General features: G+C 41.0%; 1 protein-coding gene across 4 annotated transcripts in view; it reads left to right on the top strand.

The window, feature by feature from the left end:
* LOC148010517 (fatty-acid-binding protein 2-like) overlaps window positions 1–26,920 on the top strand; it is a 67,483-nt gene that overhangs the window by 22,341 nt on the left and 18,222 nt on the right. For all 4 annotated transcript variants that reach the window (XM_087671785.1, XM_087671782.1, XM_087671783.1 and 1 more), the window contains one exon: window positions 11,231–11,299. In XM_087671785.1, coding sequence (XP_087527911.1) covers window positions 11,231–11,299 — 69 coding nt within the window. The remainder of the gene's footprint in view (window positions 1–11,230; window positions 11,300–26,920) is intronic.

The following is a 26,920-nucleotide window of genomic DNA, read 5'->3' as shown; positions in this document are numbered from 1 at the left end:
AACGATAGAGCTCCTAATGTCCTTGTTTGACTTAGGCTCACATCCAGGAGATGATTGTACATGACACATGTGACTACTAATACCCCCTCTCAGATCCTAGATGTTTTGGAAGGCTGGTGGAGATGGAATAGATTCGAGGGTAATAGGAGTGCTAGTGTTGTGAAGTCCATCGAAGAATAATGCTAACCAATGAGTAAGACCCTCTATCTAGAAGAAAGCCTGATGCAATGGGAGGCCACCATAGGCAAATGGAAATGGAGAGGCCTTGAATAGATCTCTACAAAAACCTCTAGTTGAGTATGTGTCAACTAAGCCTTTCATCCAACTAAGAGATAATAGCGAAGAGCTATCGATGGTGCCATAACTTGCCAAAAGAAAATGATAAGGACCAAGGGCGAGAAAAAGGTATGCTAGTAGGGGATGGTGGCTCAATGACAAAGGAAAGATGCCGTTGCATGAAGGAAAGGCCCATAGAAGATTGAAATCTGAGAAGCTCCTCAAGAATCTTAGGAACCCTCCTTTAAAACACAAAGGGCTAGGGAATCCACATGCCATCAAACCACCAGAGGAGATGGTGGGGGATGGGATAGAACCTGTGGGATGAGTGGTGGGAGTGGGTGCAAGATTGGAAATTTGCCTCAGAGGGCGCTTTACAATGAAAGGGGAAGGGAGCTTGTATAGCTTTCTCTTTTGCCAAGTTGTCACGAGAATGGCTTTCAAAGAAGAATCCTCAACAAAGGCTGCTTCCTCGATGAAGACAACCTCAGTAGCAAGTCTGTTAAGGGCATAAACTGAGAGGAGATGGAATCCCAAAGTCCCAATTATGTACAACTTTTGAAAGGGAGCTCGATGAATGGTCAGGCACTAGTTGCAAGGTGCCAACACCACAAATTAGCATTGAAGGAGCTTCACCATGAGTGATTGTGCAGCCTTTGATCAATGGAGATCTTGAAGCCAATCTCCTTGAGGCTTGAGAAGTCATATGACTTGATGCACCATTATCAATGGACAAAAGCTGAGACAATCAAAGAAGGCTCCTCCATCTCATGGATGTGAAAGAACATTGACTCATAACTAATAGCTTGCATGGACTATGAAGTAGAGGTAGAGGGGGGCTTTGATGATGTAGCTCCATCTTTTGCTTTTGGATGAAGGTGAGGGTATTTCTTCCAACACTTCCCCTTGAGGTGTGAGGTCTTCCCAGAGTGAGGGCACTTGGGATATCCTTTGTGCTTGCCCTTTGAATCTGTATCAGAGTTTGAATATGACATTGATTTTGTGGACTTCTTCTTTCCTTTCTTCTGCTTTGCTTGTCCTTTACCTAAAGGTGATGCCGCAACGTCATGGCTTTGTGCTTTGGCTCCATCAGAATTTGTCCCCTTGTGATGTGCATCTTGCTCAATCACCATGGGGACTAGCTCCTCCCAAGTGAGGGTATCCCTCATACGAGAGGGGAGGAAATTGGTGCAGAGTATACCATGTTGTTAGCTTGAATTTTGTGATTCTGCCATCTTCTGGTTGTGAACTTTGTCAGAGTCTGATAGATACATAGAAGCTCTGACTATTTCAGCCCATTCTTTTGTGTGCATTTCTTTTCAAGTGAAGTTTGAGAGTGCTCACATTGGCACCATCACACTTGCATTTCTTTTTCAATGGCTGGGCAGTTTGTTTCAGTGGTCAGATTGTGGGTGGCTTGTGTAGAGTTCGGTGCCAGTATTTTCGTTAGCAGTGCAGGCTGGTCGGTCAGATTTGATTGGCTGATTGCATCATTTATTGGGCTGCCTGATCAAGTTGGCCAGATTTGGTAGGGTTTGGCTATTTATAGCCCTGCTTTGCTTGTGGTGGATTATTCACACTCTTTTGCAGGTTCAGCACACTCCATCTCTGACATTCTGCACATCTAGTGCAGCCATCATCATGAGTGTGATTTGGTGCCCTCATTAATTCCTTGGGCTACGCGCAGGGATTGATCAGTCCGCCATTGTGTTCAGCTTTCCATTCGGATTCAGTGCATAATATCTCTTGTTTCTCTCCTCTCTTGTTGTTCTCTCTTTTCTCTCCCTGTTCATGTTTCTCTTCTGTTGTAGAGAGAAGATCAAATGTAGGTAGTCAAGTCAAGGTGACAGGACTTGGATGATGGCGACATCTCCAAAGTCCCCTGATGACAGTAAATGCAGCTTAGATGATGACACCGGTAGCTGGAGATGGAATCTTGGCAGCAAACACAAGTTTGCAGTGATGGATTTGCAGGTGACAGTTGGATGTGGGTGATGGAGGCTGGAATCAGGTGCCAGGTGGTAGGAGATAGCAATGGAAGTCTTTGACCACGATGTCCTGTGCAAACGGGGTGTGGGCAGCAGAGATACATCTCTTGGAACTTGCGAAAATGAGATTGATTGGATGTGGGTGATGGAGGATGGAATCAGGCGCTAGATGGTAGGAGATAGCAATGGAAGTCTTTTGTTGAGAGTGGTGCTAATGGAAGCGTGAAGATTTGCAGCAGTGGAAGTGTGCAGGTGAGTGAGAGTGACAGAGAGAGAGTACGATATGATTTGGGTATACCAACAATGTTGGTACACAAAGAATCAAATGTATTTATACTTAGGGCACGTAAGGGTGCATTCACATGTATAATATAATAATACACGTGTACAATACATGGAGGTGAATAAAGCACCTTTGCATCCCAACAACCTCCCACTTAAAGGTCCGAAGTGAACATTTAACCAACTCCCACTAGTTGTATGCAATGCCCATACTGAGCCTTGCTTAGACTTTTAGTAAGAACATCTGTAGGGTTATCTTGTGTTTTGATCTTGATCAATGTGATTAGACTATCTTCTAGAATCTGTCTGATAAAGTAATATTGCACATCTATATGCTTTGTGCGTGAATGATACATGGCATTCTTAGCCAGATACACAACACTCTGGCTATCACATCCCAACACTGGAGTACTCATAGACATGCCGAGTTCCTTTGCAAGTTTGCTCAATTATATAGCTTCCTTAGAAGCTTCAGTAGCTGATATGCTTTTAGCTTCAGTAGTACTCAGTGCTACAATGTTCTGCAACCTGGAGCACCAAGAAATGGCCCCACCAACAATTGTAAAGACATACCCGCTAGTGGATCTACGAGTGTCCAAGTTACCTGCCATGTCTGCATCATAATAACCTTGTAGACTAAGTGCATCCTACCCATAGCAAATACACTTTCTTTGTGTACCCTTTAGATATTGAAGAATACACTTGACAACCTTCCAATGTGGTTTGCCAAGATTTGACATAAACCTGTTGATAACTTCCATTGCATGAGCAATATCTGGCCGAGTAGCAACCATAGCATATGTAAGAGAGCTACAAGCTTTTGCATAAGGGACTCCGTGTTGGATCTCATCTGGGGATGTGAAACAGTTCAAGGAGTGAGAACAATGTGTTGGTACACAAATAATAAAATGTATTTATACTTATGGCATATTAAGGGTGCATTCACATGTACAATTGAGTAGTGTGTGTGTACTATACATGGAGGTCAAACGGGCCTTTATCCCAACAATCTTCCACTTAAGGTCCGAAGTGAACCTCTAATCAACTCCCACTAGTTGTATGCAATGCTCATGCTGAGCTTTGCTTAGACTTTTAGTAAGAACATTTGCAGGGTTATCCTTTGTTTTGATCTTGATCAATGTGATTAGACCACCTTTCAAAATCTGTATGATAAAGTGATATTGCACATCTATATGCTTTGTGCATGAATGATACATGGCATTCTTAGCCAGAGACATAACACTCTGGCTATCACATCCCAAAACTGCAGTATCTATAGACTTGCCGAGATCCTCTGCAAGTCTGCTCAACCATATAGCTTCCTTAGAAGCTTCAGTAGTAGCTGATATGTATTCAGCTTCAGTAGTACTCAGTGTGACGACGTTCTGCAACTTGGAACACCAAGAAACGGCCCCACCAGCAACTGTAAAGACATACCCGCTGGTGAACCTACGAGTGTCCTAGTCACCTGCCATGTCGGCATCACAACAACCTTGCAAACTAAGTGCACCTTGCCCATAGCAAATACACTTTCTTTGTGTACCCTTTAGGTATCGAAGAATACACTTGACAGCCTTCCAATGTGTTTTGCCAAGATTTGACATAAACTTGCTAACAACTCCTACTGCATGAGCAATGTTTGGTCGAGTAGCAACCATAGCATACATAAGAGAGCCACGAGCTGATGCATAAGGGACTCCCTTCATAGCATTTGCTTCCACATCATCTTTTGGGTTGTTGGCTTTACTAAGCTTAAGATAAGGAGGTAAGGGTATCTCAAAAGGCTTAGCTTCAGCCATGTTGAATCTGTCCAATACCTTTTCAATGTACTTTTCTTGAGATAAAAACAACAATTTCTGCATTCTATCTCTGCGAATCCTCATGCCCAAAATATGCTCTGCATTTTCCAAATCTTTCATGGAGAAGGCTGATTTCAGCTGATTTTTGAGAGCATCCAAGCTAGTCTTTCTTTTCCCAGCTCGCAATATATCACCCACATACAAAACAAGTATGATGGGGCTAACCATTTGTATCCTTTTTCATGTACAAACAATGATCTGTATGGCTGTGCATAAATCCATGAGATAGCATAAAAGTGTCAAAATTTTTGTACCACTGCTGTGGTGCTTGCTTCAGCCCATACAAGTTGCGTTTTCGTTTACACACCATCTACTCTTGTCCAGGACTACAAAGCTCTCCAGTTGTTTCATGTAAATTTCCTCATCAATGCTACCATGCAAGAAAGTTGTTTTTACATCCATTTGGTACAGCTCTAAGTCCAATACAACAGTGAGAGCAAAAAGCACACAGAGTGGTCATCTTCACAACAGGTGAGAAGACCTCTTGGAAGTCAATCTCTTTCTTCTGTGCATACCCTTTAGCAACTAGTCTTGCCTTGTACTTGGGTTTCCCATTAACTGTTTTTACTTTGTAAACCCATTTGTTTGGAAGAGGCTTCCTTCCTTTGGGCAACAACACAAGATCCCAAGTATCATTTGCATATAGAGATTTAATCTCTTCTTGCATAGCTAGCTCCCACTTAGTGTTGAATTCGCATGACTTGGCCTCTTTGTATGTAAGAGGCTTACCCTCATCTATAAGTATCATATAATGCAAGGAGGGTTCAAATCTATGTGGTTGCCTTTTTACGCGTGTAGCCCTGTGTACCCAATGATCAACATTTTCAGGAATTGGGTCTACATCTGGAGGTATGTTATTTTCAACATTTATTGGCTGCTGTAAGCCATTTTCAGCGTGCTGTTCATGCGATACATCACCTTCATTTTCATTATTAGCACTTGCATTTACATAATCAGCAAGCCTATCTTGATGTCCATGACCTCCTTGTGCTCCTATTTGCTGTCCATCATCATCTAGCTCAAAATTAACCGGCTCATCATGAGTTTCATCCTGTGGTACAGTATCATGAGGCTCATTTTTTGAAGTAATAGGTGGCTGCAAATTCTGAAATTTCATCTTTTTCATATCTTCATTAGAGGCTAAAGTACCTTTCAGCAATTTCGCCTCATTAAACATAACATTATGCTGCGAATAATTTTCTTGGATTGAGGTAACCACACTTTGTAGCCAAATTCACCCTCATCACCATAGCCCATGAAAATGCCTTTGGTGGATTTTGGGTCAAGTTTGTTGCTCAGCTTATCTCTAACATGCACAAAAGCATCACAGCCAAATATGCGTAAATGGTCATATGAGGCCGATTTGCCAGACCAAACCTCCTTAGGGATGCCATTATTTAAGGACCTATTTGGAGAGTGGTTGCAAATGTGAACTACGGTTTTGAGTGCCTCCCCCAAAATTCATAAGGGAGATTAGCAATGGACAGCTTGTACCGCACTCTTTCATAGTTCTATTATATCTTTCAGCCACCCCATTTGAAGAAGGGTTGTAAGGAGCTGTAAGCTCCCTCTTAATACCATGCAAGTCACAAAAAGACTCGAATTCAATAGATGTGAACTCATCCCCATTATTAGTTCTTAAGCATTTCAGCTTTCTACGTGTTTGAGTTGTCTCAAATGCATGAAAAGTTTTAAAAACAACAAACACTTCACTTTTCTTTTTCAACAGGTATAACCAAATCTTTTTGGAACAATCATCAATAAAGGAGACAAAATATGCAGCACCACCCAATGATTTCATGGGCATACTACATACATCAGAATGCACTAAGTCCAAGACATTGGACTTACGGGAGGCACTAGAGTAAAAGGAGAATTTTATTTACTTTTCAAATTGATAGTCATTACAAAAGTCAAGTTTAGAGCATTTTCCATCAACCCTCTTCAAAGAGGTAAGGACATCAAGTCCTTTCTGGCTCATATGGCCTAATCTCTTGTGCCATAACTCCAAATGACAACCAATTTCAGCTATTGCAAGAAATTTGCCATTCAAAGCTTTACAGTGCAGACAATACAAAGTGCCCTTCTTGGTTCCTTTTGCAATCAGCATGGAACCCTTCAATTTTCTCAAACCACCACCTAACAGTGTAGTGTTACCATGCAAGTCAAGTTGACCAACAGATAGTAAACTCTTCTTGATGCTAGGCATATATCTAACATCTTTCAATACAAGCTCTTGCCCATTATCCAAAGACAAGTGTACTGTGCCTATGCCATCAATGCTGTAGGCACAGTTATTTCCAAGATATACTTTTCCATAACTGCTTGCATTGAACATAGCAAAACACTCCAAGCAAGGAGTTACATTGAAAGAGGCACCAGTGTCTATGATCCAAGTGTGAGTGACACTGTCATTAACTGACAAAAGTGTGTCAATCACGTCAGCCTTGGTAATTTGCATGTCCTGCATGTGACATACAAGGGCATTATAATCTATTGCACATAATACATCAATCTCTGCATCCGAGAGCTCCTGCATGACTACACTGGAGGCCACATTGGCCTTTTCCTTGTCTTTGGTTGCCTTAGATACAACTGTCTTATCCTCTTTCTTCTTTTTGTCTCTTGCATTCTTCTCTCTCTTGTTCCTTTTTGTAGTACCTGCAATCAAACTTCTTGTGGCCCTTCCGACCACACTGATAGCAAGTAACATCACTTTTTTCCTTTTCTTTGCTCTTACTTCTACTTCTCTGTCCAACATTTGCATTTTTGTTTCAGCCATGCCTCTAACATTGTAAGCTGAGTTGTTGCCTTCTCCACTAGACTTATGTCTAATTTTTTCATTCAAAATTGAACCCCTCACACCATCATATAAGAGATTGGGGTTATTACTGAGAGAAACTACCAAGGTCTCCCAGGAATCAGGTAGTGTCATAATCAGAAAGATCACCCTCAACTTATCATCAAAATCCAAATTAGCATCCTTGAGTTGATTTAAAATACCAGTAAATGCACTCAAGTGCTCAACTGTAGGCTTGGACTCATCCAGTCGTATATTCACCAACTTGTGCATTAAATGCACCAGATTAACAGGTGCAGTGATCTCATAGGTAGTTTTCAACTTCTCCCATATTGCATGACCAGTATCTAAGCCCTTAATGTCTATCAAAATGTCATCAGTGACATGCATCTTTATATAAGCCACAACCTTTTTGTTGACTCTGGCCCAATCTGCATCAGACATTTGTGCGGGTTTATCTTCCTGCAAAGCATCCTCACAATCTTTTATTTTAAGAACAATGTGCCGTGCATATGGTCTTTCCAAAGGTCAAAGCCCTGACTATCAAACCGTTTGATTTCCATCAAACTCTCAATATTAGAATGGGAAGAAGTTGCAGCTATTTTATCACAAACCCAAGTGTAAATGCATTGAACTACAAGAGCACAAGCTAAACCAGCAAATACACTGCTGTTCTTGCCCAACCAAAAATAAACCTCTGTTGTTTTTACATAAACCAGCCACCACACGAGCAAATATTGTAGAAATTTACCAAAATCTGCACAAAATCCCAAATTTCCAGGTTCGACAGTTTGTAAATGTTAGCCAGTTTGACCCAGTTGAGGAAAATTTCATAAATACATGAGAAGCCCCAAAATTTTTAGGGTCCAATGTCAAGAAATTTTACTCAGATGAGCAAAATTCCAACAAATTTGGTAAAATCCCCAATTTAATTGAGGTCAACATGCACAATGTCTGCAATTTTTGACACAAATGTCACTGTCAAGCATAAACAACATCAAATTTGGGAAAAGCCCCAAATTTCCAAGCTCAAATTTGCACAAATTTGAAACCTGTGCTTCCACACACGAACCCTCGTCAGAGCAAGGGGATAAGAAAGATTGAAAGAATTGCTGATTAAAAAAAATGGGGGAAGGACCGTTGACCCGTCGTCCCATCGCATTAGTCAGGTGACAGCTCTTGTCGCGTGGAACCCATGTAGCCCGCTGGCGCCAGCTCGTCACGCTTGCGTGCAGCCTGTGTCTCCTGTTTTGACCTGCACGCTGGTCTCGTCAGCCTTCAGCCCCGTCAGCCGGTCCCATCAAGTCACACTCGACTTGTCGAGCAATCCGTTTGGTGTGCCTGTTGCTTGCGCCTGTTGAGTAGTCCGTCTGGTGTGCTTGCCAAGTAGTCCATTTGGTGTGCTTGCGTCTATCGCTGGTCCCATCAGGTCATGCTTGACTTGTTGAGCTGCAGCCTACCTACCGGTCTCGGGAAGCATGCACAATCTATGCTCCGATACTAGTTATTAAGAGTGGTGCTAATGAAAGCTTGAAGATTTGTAGTAGTGGAAGTGTGGAGGTGAGTGAGAGTTGCAGAGAGAGAGTACGATATGATTTGGGTGTACCAACAATGTTGGTACACAAAGAATAAAATGTATTTATACTTAGGGCACGTAAGGGTGCATTCACATGTACAATATAATAATACACGTGTACAATACATGGAGGTGAATAAAGGACCTTTACATCCCAACATCTTTGACCGCAATGTCCTCCGGGAACGGGGTGTGGCTAGTAGAGATACATCTCTTGGAACTTTCAAAAACAAGATTGAGGGAGAGTGGTGGGTTGCATGCCTATTTATAGAAAGTTTGGGGCACCTTAATTAGGGTTTTGCATGCGGCACACAATAACTCTCTAGGATCACATTTCATTTTAATAAGAATGTATGTTCATTGATTAAGCATGTTTTGGGGCTGTTTAAGTCAGGCTAATGTAATTTTTAGGTCAAGAGGGTGCTTAGGCAAGCTCCATTACCAACCAATCCTGTAACCATCAAATTGGGAGGGCCACTATGCCAAACTGTTTGGCTGTAAACATCACAAACAAGAAAACTCACCATGTTCTGCACTTGCTTGCATGTTTTGTCCTAGTAGCATCACATACCACCCTATTTACGAATGGAGTAGACTGTCAATAATGGACCATCACAGTCTTGTGAGCCTCCAATGGGTTTGTGAATGTGATTGTGTTTGTGATAGAGAGCAGGCTGCTGCTTTCATACAATGAAACACTGCCATAGATCTCCAACTTGCGCACATGACATGACAAAGGCCATATAGAGGGTGGAAGTCAAGCTCACCTCTCAGCCATAGAGAGCCTAAATGGGTTCCCCCCGAGCTTGGGGTCAGCAACATCTCATGTCAAGTGCCTTGCACAGGTTGTTGTCCCATATGATCCCATGGTGTGCATGGAGCTGTCTAGGGTCTTGAGTTCAAGTGTGATCTCATGAGAGATGCCGCACGAATGAGCTTTGAATCCTAGTTATAGGACTCTATAACAACCCTAACCCTAGAGTGCATTTACAAGACCCTTTAGCCATCCTCACTTTAAGACACATTCACACCTTGTGACCAAATGGTCAGTAGTCAATGGCCTATGCTATTGGTGCCCATACAAGATGTCCAAGGCTGTAAGACATGTTCGGGGATAGTGAGTCACCCCTCCCCTTTTGAGGGATGGGAACATGGGCCATGTCATTTATTTGGGACGCACCCCACTAGAATTTAATGATGAGACTCCATTCTTGCATTTTGAGGACTTGGGACGCTCAGTTCTTGTGATTGGCCACTATTGACATGGGGCACTCTGAATTGTGCCTTAATTCTAAGGTTCGCACACATTGTTCTAAGTAAGTGTGTGTGCGCACACATAGATGTAGGCTCTAGGATTCTTGATACTGCATGATTCAAACAACAATTACAACTTAATGGAACATCTCATCATGGAAAGGAAAAATAAAATGCGATCCACTATATGAATGTGCTCTAGCTTCTTACCTAGAATGTCTAATTCATGGACCGTGATTGGTACCCCTGTGCCTCTGAATCTAAAATCTGAAGGTGGGTGCCATAATGATTGAGGTTGATAGTCTGATCTGCTGGGCCCTATTGGCGAGTTTGTAAGTGATTCCCTGCCTAGTTTGTCTAGCTGGTGCTGTTGAGTCACATGTCCATTGCTGAGAGAAGATGTTGTATCCCATGTTACAACATGAAAAGAGTGTGAAGAGCAATGATGGGCTAGTACAGGAAGGAAATGGGCATTCAGATGCTATAACTGTTCTGTACGAGTAAGTGGTTGAAAATTTTGGCTGCACAGGTGCAGTCTTGAGGGATGGAGTTTTGGGAGGGAAGTTGTGGATCACCAAAGGTCCATTTGTATGACAGATCACTGGAGGCCGATTTGTATGATGCATGCTCCATGAAATAGATGTTCCTTAGGTGCAGACTATTGAATGAAAGACTAGCTATTGTGTCTACATGTTTCAAGCTTAAGACATGGGAATTTACAAAGCACACGGTTCACTTCTAGGAGTCAGTGGAATGTACTCACATGACATACCAAAACAAATGATAAATGTAAATAGTTATGTGCAGGCGAACCTAGAAATTTGACAATGTTTGGAGGTTTCTTGTGCTACATTGATAAGCACGGGTGCCTTTTACATTATGATCATCTTTTGTGCTGAAACATATCTTAGCTTGAAAGCTACTGCTTGTGTGTTTACCAGTAATTATTCATTGAACTCCAGTTTTCCATCTGGTTTGTAAGAGAACCAACTGATTCCTAGACATTTGTTGGGAAAGGTACAAATTGTTCTGGAAATTGTTAATCTGGGTTTGGTCTTGTTGGGCCCTGGTGGACTCTGGCCGTTTTGTTTCATTTTTTGTAAATTCCTCTTTTATAGCACAAACTTAACTGATGCAGTAAATATGGCAGTAAAGTCTTATTGTAAAGCATTGATTTATTGCTACTGGATGACAGGCACAATTTGGACATGACGGTCCGCCTGGTGGTGTACTACAAGGGCTTGAATATGGGGATGGTCAAAAGGTGTGTTTTCAGATGTTTATGCGTAGTACTTTTTTTCTATGAAAGGCCAATTAAAGTACATGTAATGTGTTCATTTCTGGTTTCTTGTTCATTAAGATATACTGAATGTTGTGTTAAATTGAAGCACTATGCCCTGGGTGTACATTTTGAGGGCAATTTTTTTCCCTTTGTCAATTGTTGCATTTTCACCAAAACAATTCATAGAGCATAAAGTCTTGCATGGAATATCTGTGAGTCCATTGATTTATGAGAGTGTGCAATGGAAGGGGAAGGAACACAGAGCGAAGAGAAGAGCAGAGGAAACACAAAAGAAACAGAAGGAAAACACTTATCTGAACACAGATACAGGCTGCACAAAATTAGCTCCGCATGTGTGGGTCAGTGAGGGTGTCGGAATGATGGCGGAAGATGAGAATCTGCCTGGGGAAGATGAGAGTAAATGATGGCTGGCTGGGATGATGTTGGAGGCATGTGAGTGGCTGTCTATAAATAGGCAAAGGGCATGAAGACAGGTCGACCTGATGCTGCCAAAGATGGCACCTACACAAAACTGGCCACCCACTAATGAAAGATACCGCCCAGGCTGCCACGTGGCTAAAATCTCAAATTCACTCCACACTGCAACATGAACAGGCTGAAAGAGACTGGATGAAATGATCAAGGCCTAGAAACCCTAATCTCTACCTGATATGCCTAAGAAAGACTGACAGACTGTGACAGTGTTAGAGCTCCCAGTTTTCTTGTGTTGCTCAGATTGAGGCTCAGAAGCAGGAGATCTACATGGAACAAGACGTATCTGCTAACAGTACTGCCATTGTCTTGGCTAAGTGTGATGAGTTGATGCGATTGTTGGCAAAATCTAACCTTAGAATAACCTTCATGGGGTGAATTGCTTATGTAAGGCATCAATCTTGCATGTTGCAAAGAAAAAATGGCACGTCAGGTTTTTGTCTTGGGGTTCGAGAGGCTCGAGTGCAAAGAAGACATAGGCCAATAGGACAAGGTAGTGGAGATCCATTGGAATTTGAATTCTCCTATTGCACTTTCTTTCTTCTATTTATTTTTGTATTGGTGATGATGGTCTATGCTCTTGCAAGGTGTAGTATAAGCATGTGGTCATTGGGTGCTATACATGGTTTGATCCGAAGCTGCTCAGCAGTAAACAAACTTCACAAGCAAAAGGCAGCAGGTGGAATAGGCATTTTGTTGAAGTTCAAACACAATCCTTGAATTCATGTGTCGTTCCCTTTATGCCTATAAAGCAGAGGGAACATCATTTTCTTATCATTGATGTATAGTTGCTCCATTTAGTTGCTACATAATACACTCCTCTGGAAAGAATCCATTCTATTTGGGTAGTGAAATTTGGCATGTGCATGTCCACTTTTTTGTGGAACCAATTTTCTATTTACAAGAACTGCCAGGTCCATGGAGGCAATAGAGTGAAAAGTTTAGAGTGACTGATTTGTCTTTAATAGTGAAAATATATTGTAGAGTGATTGCTGTAACTATCATGGAAAATAGAAGGCTGAGAATTTACATCCACACTGGTGGCATGGTTGTGGGCTGTGCATATGGGTCTTTAAATATCAGTTCTTTGGCAAGCACAAAGATATGCCTTTCTCAAATTTGCTTGGATTTTCCTCTACTTTGGAAGGAGATCACATGTTTTATGTGAATTTGAAAGTTGATTAGCATATGATGGAAATAAAGGTGCACAGTGGTAAAGTAATGATTGACCTAGTATGTGAACCCTAAGTGCTCAAAATGCTGAATATAGAGTGAGTATATACAATGTCCTGCCTATGGATAGACCTAAATGCTGAGATGTGGCAAAATTGGGTGCCCAAGATTTGGTGCAAAATGCCCGTGAGATGGAGCTGGATATTCACTCTCAACACCTCCCCTTAGCAACATTTCTGAGAAGGGGAACCTGAATGAACTAAGGGGCTACAAAAAGGCATACATACAACGAAATGTGAGGCAAAACATGGTCCTCATCTCTGATGTTTCCCACATATATAGTGACTGATTTAGTTCTGTATAGCAAGTAGAATATCAGATTGCATGCTGTTCATAGCAGTAGCCATTATGGGAGTTTTTGCGATCCTCAGTTCTTATTGCAAGCTGAAAGGGAGCTATTTTGCAGTCAGTATACCTCTGTTACTTCCAAATTGCCTTCATGCATCTAACCTTCTCTTTGCCAATTTGGATGAACTTTGTTTAATTTTTCTAAACAGTCCTCAACATGTCTGAATCCTCATTAAGATTTGGAGTAAACATTGCCCATAACCTATTGCAGAACTTTCTGTACCTCTCTTTCTTTGATACTTGCATAAGATATTACTCTTAGTGATGCTTTTTGATAGAATGAAGTCCTAGGCTCAAACCAAAGGCTTTTATTACTTTATCCTTGAAAGTTTGCCAAGCTCTAGTATTCTTGCCTTGGGTCTTCGAATCCAAGTATCAATTTAATTGCTGATTTTGTCCGCTAAGCACATAGCTACACACGTGACAATTTTGACTTTTTTGTGAATCTCTCATCTAACCTCATCCTTGTCCTTGGCATAGCATTTAAGCTCTACATCTATTCCAACCTTCAAATTCTCTATTTTTTTTTTTTTTTTTTTTGATAAGTAATTAGAGCCAGAATAAGACTGCTACTGAGGGATGAAATGATGAACGGGTTGCCTCTTACCTATCCAACCTCCAATCCTCACTAAGAGAACTAAAGAGGGGCACCACCTAGCCAAAGGGAGGATGGGCTAGGACATCCTTTTTCTCAAAGAGAATCAAGAGAACCAAGACACAAATTTACAAGAGAGAATATATGTACTAGACACCATATTAGAATATGAGAGAGAGATGAGAGGAGAGGGAGATAATAGGATAAGAGATAGAGGAAGCTTGCCATTATGCTACAAGGAATGAGAAGATGAGAAGAGAGGGAGATAATAGGAGAAGAGGTAGAGGAAGCTTGCCATTATGCTACATAATAAAAGAACTCACTCATAGCTCACCTCAAAGAGATGAGGGTATTCTAGAGTGCTCTTATGGGCTTGTCATTGTCATTCTTCCCCCTCTTCATTCTCCATGGGCTCTTTATATAGCCTCCATGAGGGATTAGATTAAGCTAATCTTCTTGATTAACATAATCCTAGATGATGTATGGCATCTTTGAAAATATGGAGAATAGTGGATGGGACAAGTCTCCACCTTGGTCATCATGCAAGAAGCCAAGGGTGGTGGTATACAAAATAGAGAAATGGAGCTAGATTACAAGAGGTAGGTGCCCAAAGCACATTATTATAATATATTTACAAGAAGGATAGAGTGGAAAGTTGGTGTGGTGAAAGAGAGAAGCAAATTGCATGTAGCCAGCAGTCTGCGCCTTCGTAACTTCAAATCCGTGAAGAATCTGAAAAAAGTTTCTTCTGCAACTTTGTAGACCAGGTCGAAACCGATCGGGCAACGCGGAAAATTTCTTAAAATTCGCTTTTTCTTGGGGGTTATTAAGATTATAAAAAACGGATTTCAAAAGGTGCTTTGACTTTAGGCTCCCATATATGTATAAATACATATAAGCATGTGGCAAAAGGGGTCCATGCTTGTAAGCTTTTGTGCAAGATCCAAGTGACACCATGATGTGGATATTGACTTGTGTGCTAGGGTGAGGTGTCCTCTAATGATGGTGATAGATTCTAAATCTTAGTGATGCAGATGGAGCCCATGTGTAGTTGGAGGCTAGTTCTTTGAAAAAATATATGTACTCACTCAACTCCTAGGTGTAATCCATTTTCATCTTCACTAAGATAACCATCTCTTTTACCCTTTACGTTGACATGCCTCCTAAGAACTTGTTCCCCCCATTTGCTAGAGTTATCATAATCGAGAAGCAATGTAGTATACCTAGTGCTTGAAGAGTAAACCCAAAGTGATATGGTAAGCTCTTGATAGGAGCTTTGGCCAAATTTTGTGGTAGTAATCCGGGTTGTAAAAAACCCGGATCACTACAAACAGTTCTTTAATCTCTTCTAGATTTCTCTTTCTTTCAGTCTTTGGATCCTCTTCTAACAAAGGTTTTGTGAGATCTGGCTTTGGAGGAGAGAGAAATGAGAGACAGTAGACAATGACTGTGTGAAGTGAAGAGAGTGTATTAGCTCAAGTGAAAATGATAGGATGAAAGTACTCAATGAAAGTACAACTAAGGTCTAAGGTTGACCTAACCCATCTTCCACATACTAACTAGAGTTCATTTAACTAACTCTATGGCCTAGTGTCACCACATCAAAGTCCTAAGTCACAAGGTGTTCACACGACACTTTGATACTTAAATAAGTATCTACACACTACATGAATTATATTGGGCACTATCGAGAATTGGCAAGTTCTAACACCCCTTTGTAGTGCCAATATGATGAAGTACAAGGATCATCAATCATAAAAGAGTAATAAGTTAAAGGACTTGCAGAAAGCCTTAAACTTCTCACATGCTAAAGCCTTGGTGATTATATTTGTGACATTTTTATGTGTAGGAATTTACATCAAGCTGATCTCTCGTGCATAAGATCTCTCTTTGATATAATGGTAATGAATCTAATTTTTAGAGAGAGTAGGTGTAGAAGCCTCCAACAAAATCTATAAATCAGCTAATAATCTGCACAACCATACACATTGTACTATTGCTCTGAAGGTTGCCGTGTACTTGGCCAATGGCCTCACAAGACAAGGTAGCCACTGCAGGTTGTGTCTTGCTAAGCCATGAAATACATGAACAACCTGAAAAGAAACAATATCCACTAGGAGATTGCCGAGTATTTGAGTCTCCAGCCCAATCTGAACTGCTGTAAGTCTATAGCTGTAAGTCCTGCCCTTGGAAAATATGAAGACCGAGTATTTGTGTACCTTGCAAGTAATGGAAGATCTGCTTAACAACTTGCCAATGAATTGTATGTGGGATGTGCATAAACCTACTTACCTCAGATATTGCAAATTGTATGTTAGGATATGTGTTATAAAGATAAATAAGGCACGCAACAGCCTAGTTGTAAATTGCAATATTAGTCATCTCACTATCATCATTCATAGAAAGCTTCAGACCTGGCCCTATCGGAGTATCTATAGGTAGATGAAGGGGGGAGAGTGCGCAATGGAATGCAAGATCTAGGCGCGAGCTGCAGAGTTGAGAACACAGAGATAGGTGTAGCAGTTCATGATGGTATACAAAGAATAAAAGAATGTATTTATATGTTAGGGTACATTAAGGGTGTGTTCACACCCATATGATTGTTTACACGGAGATGAAGGGACTTTACATCCAACAACCTCCCACTTAAGGGCCCGAAGTGGTACCTTTAAGCTAACCAACTCCCACTAAACGAATGCAATGCTCATGTTGAGCCTTTGCAAGACACTTAGTGAAAACATCTGTAGGGTTATCTTGGGTTTTGACCTTAGTCAGTGTGACAAGACCAACATCCAAGGCCTGTCGAATAAAGTGATACCGAACATTTATGTGTTTGGTACATGCATGGAACATGGCATTCTTAGCCAAACATATTGCACTTTGGCTATCACAACCAAGCATTGGGGTACGTAAGGAAAGACCAAAATCCTTGACCAGACAGCCAAGCCAAATAGCTTTCTTAGAAGCTTTTGTGGCTGAAATATATTCAGCCTTTGTAGTACTCAGTGCCACAATTTTATGCAATCTTGAACACCAAGAGATAGCCCCACGAGCCAAAGTTAAAACATACCCACTGGTAGATTTCCTAGTATCAAGATCTCCTGCCATGTCCGAATCACAAAATCCGTGCAACTCTAGTGTACCCTTTCCATAGCATATACACTTTTCTTATGTACCTTTCAAATATCTGAAGATACATTTCACCGCTTCCCAATGTGGCTTGCCAGGGTTAGACATAAATCTTCTAACAACTCCCACTGCATGAGCAATGTTAGGGCGAGTTGCAACCATGGCATACATCAAAGATCCACAAGCTGATGCATAAGGTATGCCCTTCATGGCACTAGCAGCTGCATTATCCTGAGGACAATCAGATTTGCCAAGATTTATATGTGGCGGTAAAGGCACATCAAGAGGCTCAGCATCAGCCATATCAAACCTGTCAAGTACTTTGTAGATGTACTTGTAGTGTGAGAGAAACAACAAATGCTGTCCTCTGTCTCTTGGCTTGCCAGGGTTAGACATAAATCTTCTAACAACTCCCATTGCATGAGCAATGTTAGGGCGAGTTGCAACCATGGCATATATCAAAGATCCACAAGCTGATGCATAAGGTATGCCTTTATAGCACTAGCAGTTGCATTATCCTGAGGGCAATCAGATTTTCTAAGCTTTGTATGTGGCGGTAAATGCACACCAGGAGGCTTAGCATCAACCATATTAAACCTGTCAAGTACTTTGTTGATGTACTTGTCTTGTGAGAGAAACAACAAATGCTGTTCCTGTCTCTTTCAATGCGCATGCCCAAAATGTGTTTAGCTGCCCCCAAATCTTTCATGGAGAAGGCTGAACTCAGCTACCTTTGAAGAGCATTCAAAGTACTCTTATGCTGTCTTGCAATCAGCATGTCATCCACATATAAAACCAGCACAAAAAGGCTTTCATCATCAGCCTTTTTAGTGTATAAGCAATGATTTGCATGACTGCGTTTAAATGCATGGCTGAGCATAAAGGTATCAAATTTTTTGTACCATTGTTTGGGGGCTTGTTTCAGCCCATATAAGTTGCATTTCAACTTACAAACCAAATGCTCTTTTCCTGGGATAACAAATCCTTTTGGTTGCTTCATGTACAACTAACTCTTCATCCAAGTCACCATGAAGAAAAGCAATCTTCACATCCATCTGATCCAACTTTAAATCCAAGGATGTAGTGAGAGCAAACAAAACTCGAAGCGTAGTCATCTTCACCATTGGTGAAAAGACCTCTTGGAAGTTTATGCCTTCCTTCTGTGTATAGCCCTTAGCAACCAGCCGTGCCTTGTACTTGGTCTTCCCATCAATACATTTCACTTTGTAAACCCATTTATTAGGATTAACTTTCCTATCCTTGGGCAAAGGTACAAGCTCCCATGTGTTATTTGCATATAGAGACTTCATTTCTTCCTGCATAGCAAGCTCCCACTTTCTCTTGTTTTCACATGATTGTGTCTCTTTAAATGTCAGAGGCTCACCCTTATTAGTCAACAAAATGTAATCCAAAGATGGTTGAAACCTCTGTGGCTGCATTTTGACACATGTAGACCTTCTTACCCAATGATTTGTATTATTAGGTAGTGGGCCCATATCCTGAGGAATGTGCATACCATCACCAGGTGGCTGATTTTCAGCATTTTCTTGCTGCTGTAATCTGTTTTCAGGCATGTTCTTTTTGCTGTCCCATTTTATCCTGTGCATCTATTTGCTGTCCATGATCTTTTGATTGTAGCACAATAGGTTGCTGCTCATTTTCAGCATCAAAAGGAACAGAATTTTCAAATAATGGCTGTTGAATGGCTGGCTGTTCATGCTCAAATTTGACCTTCTTTTTGTCAAGATCACCATGTGTAGCATTTTTCAGCAACTTTGCCTCATTAAATACTACATCTCGGCTGTGTACTATCTTCTTGCCTTGAGGAAGCCAAACTCTATAACCCATCTCTTCCTCATCTCCATATTCCACGAATATGCCCTTGATGGATTTTATATCTAGTTTGGTTCTTTGTTCTATAGGTACATGCACAAAGACATCACAACCAAAGACATGTAAATGGTCATATGAAGCAGGTTTGCCAGACCAAAACTCTTTAAGAATGTCATTTTCCAATGCATGATTGGGAGAGTGATTGCATACATGAATTGCAGTTTTAAAAGCCTCTTCCCAAAACTGTTGTGGGAGATTAGCTGTGGATAGCATGCATTCGACTCTCTCACAGAGTGTGTGATTAAATCTTTTAGCCACGCCATTTGATGCAAGATTATAAGGGGTTGTCAACTCCCTCTTAATGCCATGCATCTCACAAAATTTGTTAAATTCATTTGAGACATACTCACCCACGACTTTCTCTTAATGCCATGCATCTCACAAAATTTGTTAAATTCATTTGAGACATACTCACCCCCATTATCTGTTTTTATGGCTTTCAACTTAAGTCCTTTTTGTGTGGTAACAAAAGCATGAAACTTTTTAAAAGCATCAATCACTTCCTTTTTGCTTTTAAGTACATACACCCATGACTTTCTCTTAATGCCATGCATCTCATAAAATTTGTTAAATTCATTTAAGACATACTCACCCCCATTATCTGTTTTTATGGCTTTCAACTTAAGCCCTTTTTGTGTGGTAACAAAAGCATGAAACTTTTTAAAAGCATCAATCACTTCCTTTTTGCTTTTAAGTACATACACCCATGACTTTCTACTGAAATCATCAATGAAAGTAACAAAGTACCGTGCATCCCCATACGAAATAATAGGCACAATGCACACATCAGAGTGTACTAAGTCAAGAGCATTAGACTTCTTAATGACACCAAAGTAAAAAGGAGACTTCACATGTTTTCCATATAAGCAATCATTACAAAATTCGAGACCAGAGCCTTTTACATCAAATCTCCCTAAAGAAGAGAGAACCTGAAGGCCTTTTTGGCTCATATGACCAAGCCTTTTGTGCCAAAGCTCCATCTGTGAATGGACTTCAGCCACAACTAAGAATTGCCAGGTATTGCTTTACAATGCAAGTAATATAACGTCCCCCTTTTGCTGCCTTTAACAATCAGCATAGAGCCCTTATGGACCTTCCAAGATCCACCACCAAAGATAGTAAAATACCCTTTAGCTTCAAGTTGCCCAACTGATAGTAGACTTTTCTTTATGCCAGGTACAAATCTGACATCTTGCAAAATCAGTTTTGGCCATTTTCAATGGCCAAGTGAATGGTGTCAACACCCTCTATCTCACATGCATAGTTATTACCCAAGTAAACCTTGCCTAGGCAACATGCAGTGTATTCAGAAAATGATTCTTGAGTCCAAAGAGGGGGTAACATGAAAAGAGGCATCGCTGTCCACTATCTATGATTGTGATAGCCCATCATGAGCTGAAAGTAAGGCATCAATTACCTCCTTTTTGGTGATGTATATATCGCCTGCTGCTGCCATAATATTTGCATCATTACATGAGGCTACAACAAGTATCTCTTCAGTGTCAGGAAGCTCTTCAATGGCCATACTAGATGCAACATTTGCCTTTGGAACTTCTTTTGAGGAAGAGTTGTCATCATCTTTTTTATCATCTTTCTTTTTCTTACCCTGCCGTTTCTTTTTTTCTTGCACTTTCTTGAAGTACTGGCAATCGAGCTTTTTATGCCCTTTACGCCCACATTGATAGCATGTGACATCTTGCTGTTTGCCCTTGCTTTTGCTTCTGCTTTTCCCTTTATTGGCTGCATTGTCTCTCTTTTCAGACCTGCCTCTCACGTGGTAAGCTGAGCCACTGCTTTCACCACTAGACTTTCTTTTGATTTCTTCATGAAGGATTGAACCTCTTACACCATCAAAAGTCAAAGTAGGATTGTTGCTAAGTGACACAACCAAAGATTTCCAACTGTCAGGCAAAGTCATCAATAAGAAAATAGCTTTCAATTTATCATCGAAAGCCGCTAAACTAGAGTCTTGCAATTGACTCAAAACCCTTGTGAAAGCACTCGAATGCTCAGATGCTAGCTTAGACTCCTCCAACTCCATGTTCACAAGTTTACGCATAAGATGCACTTGATTCACAGGAGTTGTATTTTCATAAGTGTCCTTAAGTTTTTTCCGTATAGCATAACCTGTATCAAGATGCTTGATGTTTGTAAGTACATCATTAGACATTGCCATCTTAATGTATGCAATGGCCTTCTTATTAAGTCTAGCCCAATCCACATTTGTCATAGCTACAGGCTTAATCTCCAAGAGAGCATCTTCACAGTCCTTGAGAAACAAAATGCCTTGCATCCTATCCTTCCACAAGTCAAAGCCAACACCAAAAATTCAATGCTGCAATTTATGACAGCAAAAAATGAGCTGAATATTCAGCTGATTTCAGCCCAATTTTCAGCGAATAATAGCAAGATTCAGTCCAAGTACATGTACATCAGTAGAACGAATGACTTTCAGCAGTATGACTGCAATTTTAGCATACATTAAATGCATACATCATTGCCAGGTAACTCCCACTTCAACAATATCACCAAAAATACATCTGCACCAATCCTAGATCTGCAAATGATCACTAAGACTGCTGCAACATGAGTAATCAGCAATACATCAACTCAATGGGAGCTGTCCAACATGTGTATTGCATACGCATGTGGTCGTATCATCTTCTGATATTGAAAACACCAAGAAATCTCTGCAATTTCTCCAAAATCGCACAAGCGGGAGATAAAAAATGCTCAAATCACTCTACTTATAACCACAAGATTGCTTCAACAATATTTTCGAAGTGCATTAACTTTGCCAAAGTGCACAGATTTCAGTAAGAGCTCCAAAATTTCACTGACCGATCTGCCCCGATTGCATTAATACATGTTCTCAAAAGCATAAAATGGGCAAAATTAGCAAAATTTCACTAAATTTTGCAAAAGCCCCAAATTTCTCGGGTCCAATTGTGCACCAATGTCAGCCAATTTGACTCAGTTGAACAAAATTTCACCAATACAGCAAAAGCCCCAAATTTAGTGGGTCCAATGCTGAGAAATTTCACTCAAATGAGTAAAAATTTAGTAAATTTGGCGAAATCCCCAATTCTAATGTGCACAATGTTTGCAATTTCTGACGCAGATGCCTCAATTTTGCATGAGCAGCACTCAATCTGAAAAGCCCCAAATTTCTAGGCATAAATATGCACAAATTTGAACTCTGTGCTGATGCGCGTGAAGCCTTGTCAGGCCAAGGTGAAATTCAATGAGAATTTTGAAGAAAAACGAATTTGTGACCTTAAGGAAAAATGATGTGACGAGGTTCGTTGACATGCCAGTCACGTCGCAAGACTTGGAACCTTGCCGGTTCGTCAGACTCGTGTGACACAGGAACCCCCATTGGTAGCTGCCCATCTGACTCGCGTGAGACAGGCGACGACGTCTTAATGTAGGTGTTACTTACTCGTTGCCACGCTGGTTCCGGTGAGACGTCGCTTGTCTCCTGCTGCCGTCTTGTCGTCTGGTGCCATCATGCTGGACACGAAGTCCAGTCGTCATTGGAAATGATGCCCTTTGCTGTCACGCTTGTTGCTGCCTGCTGGTCCACGCTGGTCACGCTAGAACCTGCCTCCTGGTCCCGCATTGGAATGCGAGATCTAGGCACGAGTTGCAGAGCTGAGAGATAGAGAGAGTGAATGCAGAGATAGGTGTACCGCTTCGTGATGGTACACAAAGAATAAAAGAATGTATTTATATGTTAGAGTATGTTAAGGGTGTGCTCACACCCGTAAGACTATTTACATGAAGACGAAGGGACTTTACACCCAACAGTAAAAGCTTTTCCACATACTATGACTGTCATATGATGATACCATGCTGATTTGGGGTGAATTCAATCCCCAAATAGTAAATGTAAAAGACCCATATCTAACATAGCAAATTTATTCTTCAATTTAGCTTTAAAATCTGCAATTCTGTCCTTTTTAGGTCCGATGAGCAGCATATCATCTATATAAGAATGATGACCGACAATTCCCCACCTTCATTCTTAATGTATAGAGTAGGAGCAATTGGACTATTCTTGAACCCTTTGCTGTTTAAATAAGCATCTTTCTTCGAATACCATGCACAAGGAGCTTGTTTCAAGACATACAAGGCCTTGTTTAACAGGCAAAGGGCACTCAAACTAAGTGCTCTTTTGCCTTTAACCACAAACTTGGAGGTTTCGATACATGGACATCCTCATGAAGGTCGCCATCAAGAAATGCTATCTTTATGCCCAATTGATGTACTTTCCATCCATGATAGGCAGCCATAGCAGTAACACATCTAACTGTACTCATGTGGGATGTAGGAGCAAAAGTCTCCTCAAAATCTATGCTCCCTTTTTGAGCATATCCTTTGGTAACCAAGTGTGCCTCGTACTTGTCAATTGAACCATCAGCCTTGTGCTTTAAAAATCCATTTAGTGCCAATAGCCTTTTTGTCAGGTGGCAACTCAACGAGATCCCAAGTACGATTAGTACCGATGGAGTCCAACTCCTCTTTCATGGTTTGCAACCAATGTACATCCTGTTGTGCATCATCAAATGAAGTAGGCTTATCCTCCTCCAAAACTGAGCTTGTGAATTCATCCTTATCAAGAAGAGCGTCTACTTCCAAAATTTCCAGAAAATGTGCCTCTTGCATTCTAAGGAGCCTATCTTGCAGCCTTTCTAGTATGCTGAAGTAAAGAACCATCAATCTTACTCTCCTAAAGAGTCTGCAACATCGATCTCGGGATTGTTTTTGTTGCATTTACAACAGTTCTTTCTTGCTCAATTGCTTGGTCCACTATTGGAGGCAAAACATGACCAATCAAGGGTTGATCAAAGGTAGGTGGAGCAACAACAGCTTGTTGTAATACATTTGTTTTTGCATTTACAGCAGGATTCCCATGAAGCTCTTTAGGCACATGAGCAAATGCTATACATCCAAACACATGAAAGCAATTAACCTTTGACTTTTTATCATGCCATGCCTCATAAGGATTGACTTGAGTGCCTTAGTTGGAGCATGATTAAGGACATGATTTGCACAATGAAGGCCCTCAAGCCAAAACTTGTTTGACAACCCTTTGCTTTTCCCTATACATTTGGTTATTTTCATAAGTATGCCATTATTCCTTTCAACCACTCCCTTCTATTGAGGTGTCATCCTCACAGCGGCATGATGTGTAATGCCATGCTCAAGCAAAAATGCTTGAAATGCTCACCCCCCTCGATTTGTGCGTAGTCTTTGCACCTGCTTTTGCTGCCAATTTTGCAACCAAATGTTTGAACTTGGCCTTTAGGCCATACACCCATGTGTAACAAGAGTAGTCATCTATAAAAGTGACAAAATATAAATGACCATTGAGAGCTCTAGTCTGCATAGGACTACACACATCAAAGTGTACTAGCTACATTTTCCGAACAGCACGCACTGCACCATCCTTCTTAAAAGCAAGGTAATTCATTTTCCAAGTATACACCCCTCACATACACGCGGAAGTGGAGTATCAATCGGAGGCAAAGCATCCACTATCTGACAATGTTGAAGTGTCATCAGACTACCAAAGCTCATATGACCCTATTGAGCATTATGCATAGTGGAAGTAAGTATATTGACTATTATGCGTGATGAGATATCCTCCTACAAGTATCCAATAAGAAGAGACCTTTGTACAAAGTACTTGACAAATGAAGAGTGTAATGCTTATCAAAAGCTGAAATTGAAAGAAGATTTTTAGTAATTTGAGGCACAAGTAATGCATCCATAAGCTGAAAATCTGGTCGATCTGTAGCAGTGATTACAATTGTACCAATGCCACAAAGATCATAACTAGAGCTGTTTGCACAAGAAACTCTCTTCCTTGCAAGGGTTGATTGCACAGATGTGAACAAACACTTCCAAGAAGTGATGTGATTGGGTGCTCCACTATCAAAATATCATTTATACTGTGTTTCAGCAGCATTAAAGGCTGAATCAGCCATAGAACTATTATAATTACAAGTGAGAAATGCATAATCCTCCTCAATAAAGTTGGCTGTAGTGCCACCATTTGAAGACCAAGTGGTTGATGTTTCTTGGATAGCCAAGCGAGAGTCCCTTTTTTTTCCCCCTCTTTTGCTAACCTCTTTCTACATTCATCTATGTAGTGGCAGAGCTTCTTGTAGTAGTGGCATTTTCCCTTCTTTCCCTTGTTCATGTCTTGGGCAACCTTGCCATATGTCTATCCCACATCAGCCTTGTGTTGATTTTTCACTTGTTGATTGCCTTTGCTATTGCCTTTATACCTTGAAAGCATAGCTACATCACCTGATCTCATAGCCATATTCGTCCTAGTATATTTCTCTTGCAACAATAAGCCAATTAACTCCACAAATGTGAGGAACTGTTGTGCCTGTTTGAAAGACAAATTTACTGAAATATGAAAACCAAGATTAGATTCTAGAAGATAGTTAACTAAATGTGATGTTGACCATCTTTTCATCAAGTATCACCTCATCAATCTTTAGTAGTTGCTCTCTCAAATCCTATATCTATGTAAGGTGATCTGTCATGCCATCGCGCCTCATCCATGTGTGCATTTGCCAACTCTCCTCCCAAGTAAGAGACTCTAGCCTCATTCCTAGTTGCAAATATATGCCCAAGAACATCCCATGCTGCCTTTGAGGACTTAGAAGACCGAATATGAGGTATTATTGCTCTTTTGAGTGATAGAGCAATTAAAGACAAGGTGTGTGCATCTTTGGAGTCCGATCTCCTCTGATTGGCTGTAGGAGGAATGGGGGACAGCAATAGGGGCAGCTGGCTGTCCTCTAGCACCTCCCCCCTCGGGTCCCCACTAGTCTAGCCAAATCACTAGTCACATAATCCCAAAGATCTTTAGCAGTCAATAAATTGTGCATGATGAAACTCCACATTGAGTGATTGGTGCCATCCAATTTGTCCTCTCGAGTAAGGACTCCCAAAATGTTGTTGTGATCATGGTGACCTTGTTGTGCCATTGTTGCAGTAAGATGCATAAAATTTGCAAATAAACACTTTCAAGCTGAAGTGTAAAATGTACTTCCATGAGTACCGAAATCCCAACACGGGATAGAGAATGCAATCACAGAACTGTCCCCAAACTGTCTCAAAACAAACTCTACCTGAAATGCCTCATAAAGCTTGCCAAATGTGCATGGAACTGTAACTTGAAATGTGTGCTCAAAAGCTGACTTTCAGAAATTTAATGCTGTAAATCCCCAAATTTGTACAAGTTTCCATGCCCAAACTGTATCAATCAACAAAAACATGTTATACATGCATGTGTTTCTTGCCTTGGAATGCGCGAAAAGCAAAAGCCCCAAATTTTCTTCAATAATTTTTGAGAAATTGAATTAATTTTATACTTATTGCCTTATAATTCTATGATTTGTTGGCCCGGGATACGAATCAACAGCAACCAGCAGCTTCACTGCACCTCGGGATACATGTTGGACCAAAAATCACAAAAGCCCCAAATTGCTTGTGGAAATGTCAAAGAAATTGCACAATGTCGGTGATTTTGGTGAAGATGCATGCAAAGGACCTCGAATTGGGCAAAAGCCCCAAATTTTTGAGTCCTTGAAATATGTACGGAGACCCTAAATGTGTTGGTGATAGTCAAATCTTGGGCAGTTTTCAATGACATGCAGTGAAGAAACACTGATTGGCAGTGTAGGTGTGGGATAGGCGGGCGAAGTGCAGGACATGGGCAACAATGTTGGCGCAGCTGGCACCGCATAGGTTGTAGTTGGCGGATGGTGCTGGGCAGAGAAAATATTGCGGGGTGCAAGGTGGTTGTACTAGTTGGTAGAGGTAGTGGTGCTCAGGCAGAGCATGTGAAAGCCTGCAGGGCTGTGGCGAAATAGGGCAGTGCACATGGG

The sequence above is a fragment of the Lygodium microphyllum genome, chromosome 29 (assembly GCF_053477565.2).
Source record: "Lygodium microphyllum isolate KBCC chromosome 29, Lygodium_microphyllum_v1.1.10, whole genome shotgun sequence".
Lineage (NCBI taxonomy): Eukaryota > Viridiplantae > Streptophyta > Polypodiopsida > Schizaeales > Lygodiaceae > Lygodium > Lygodium microphyllum.
This window is presented reverse-complemented; position numbering and strand designations above follow the sequence as displayed.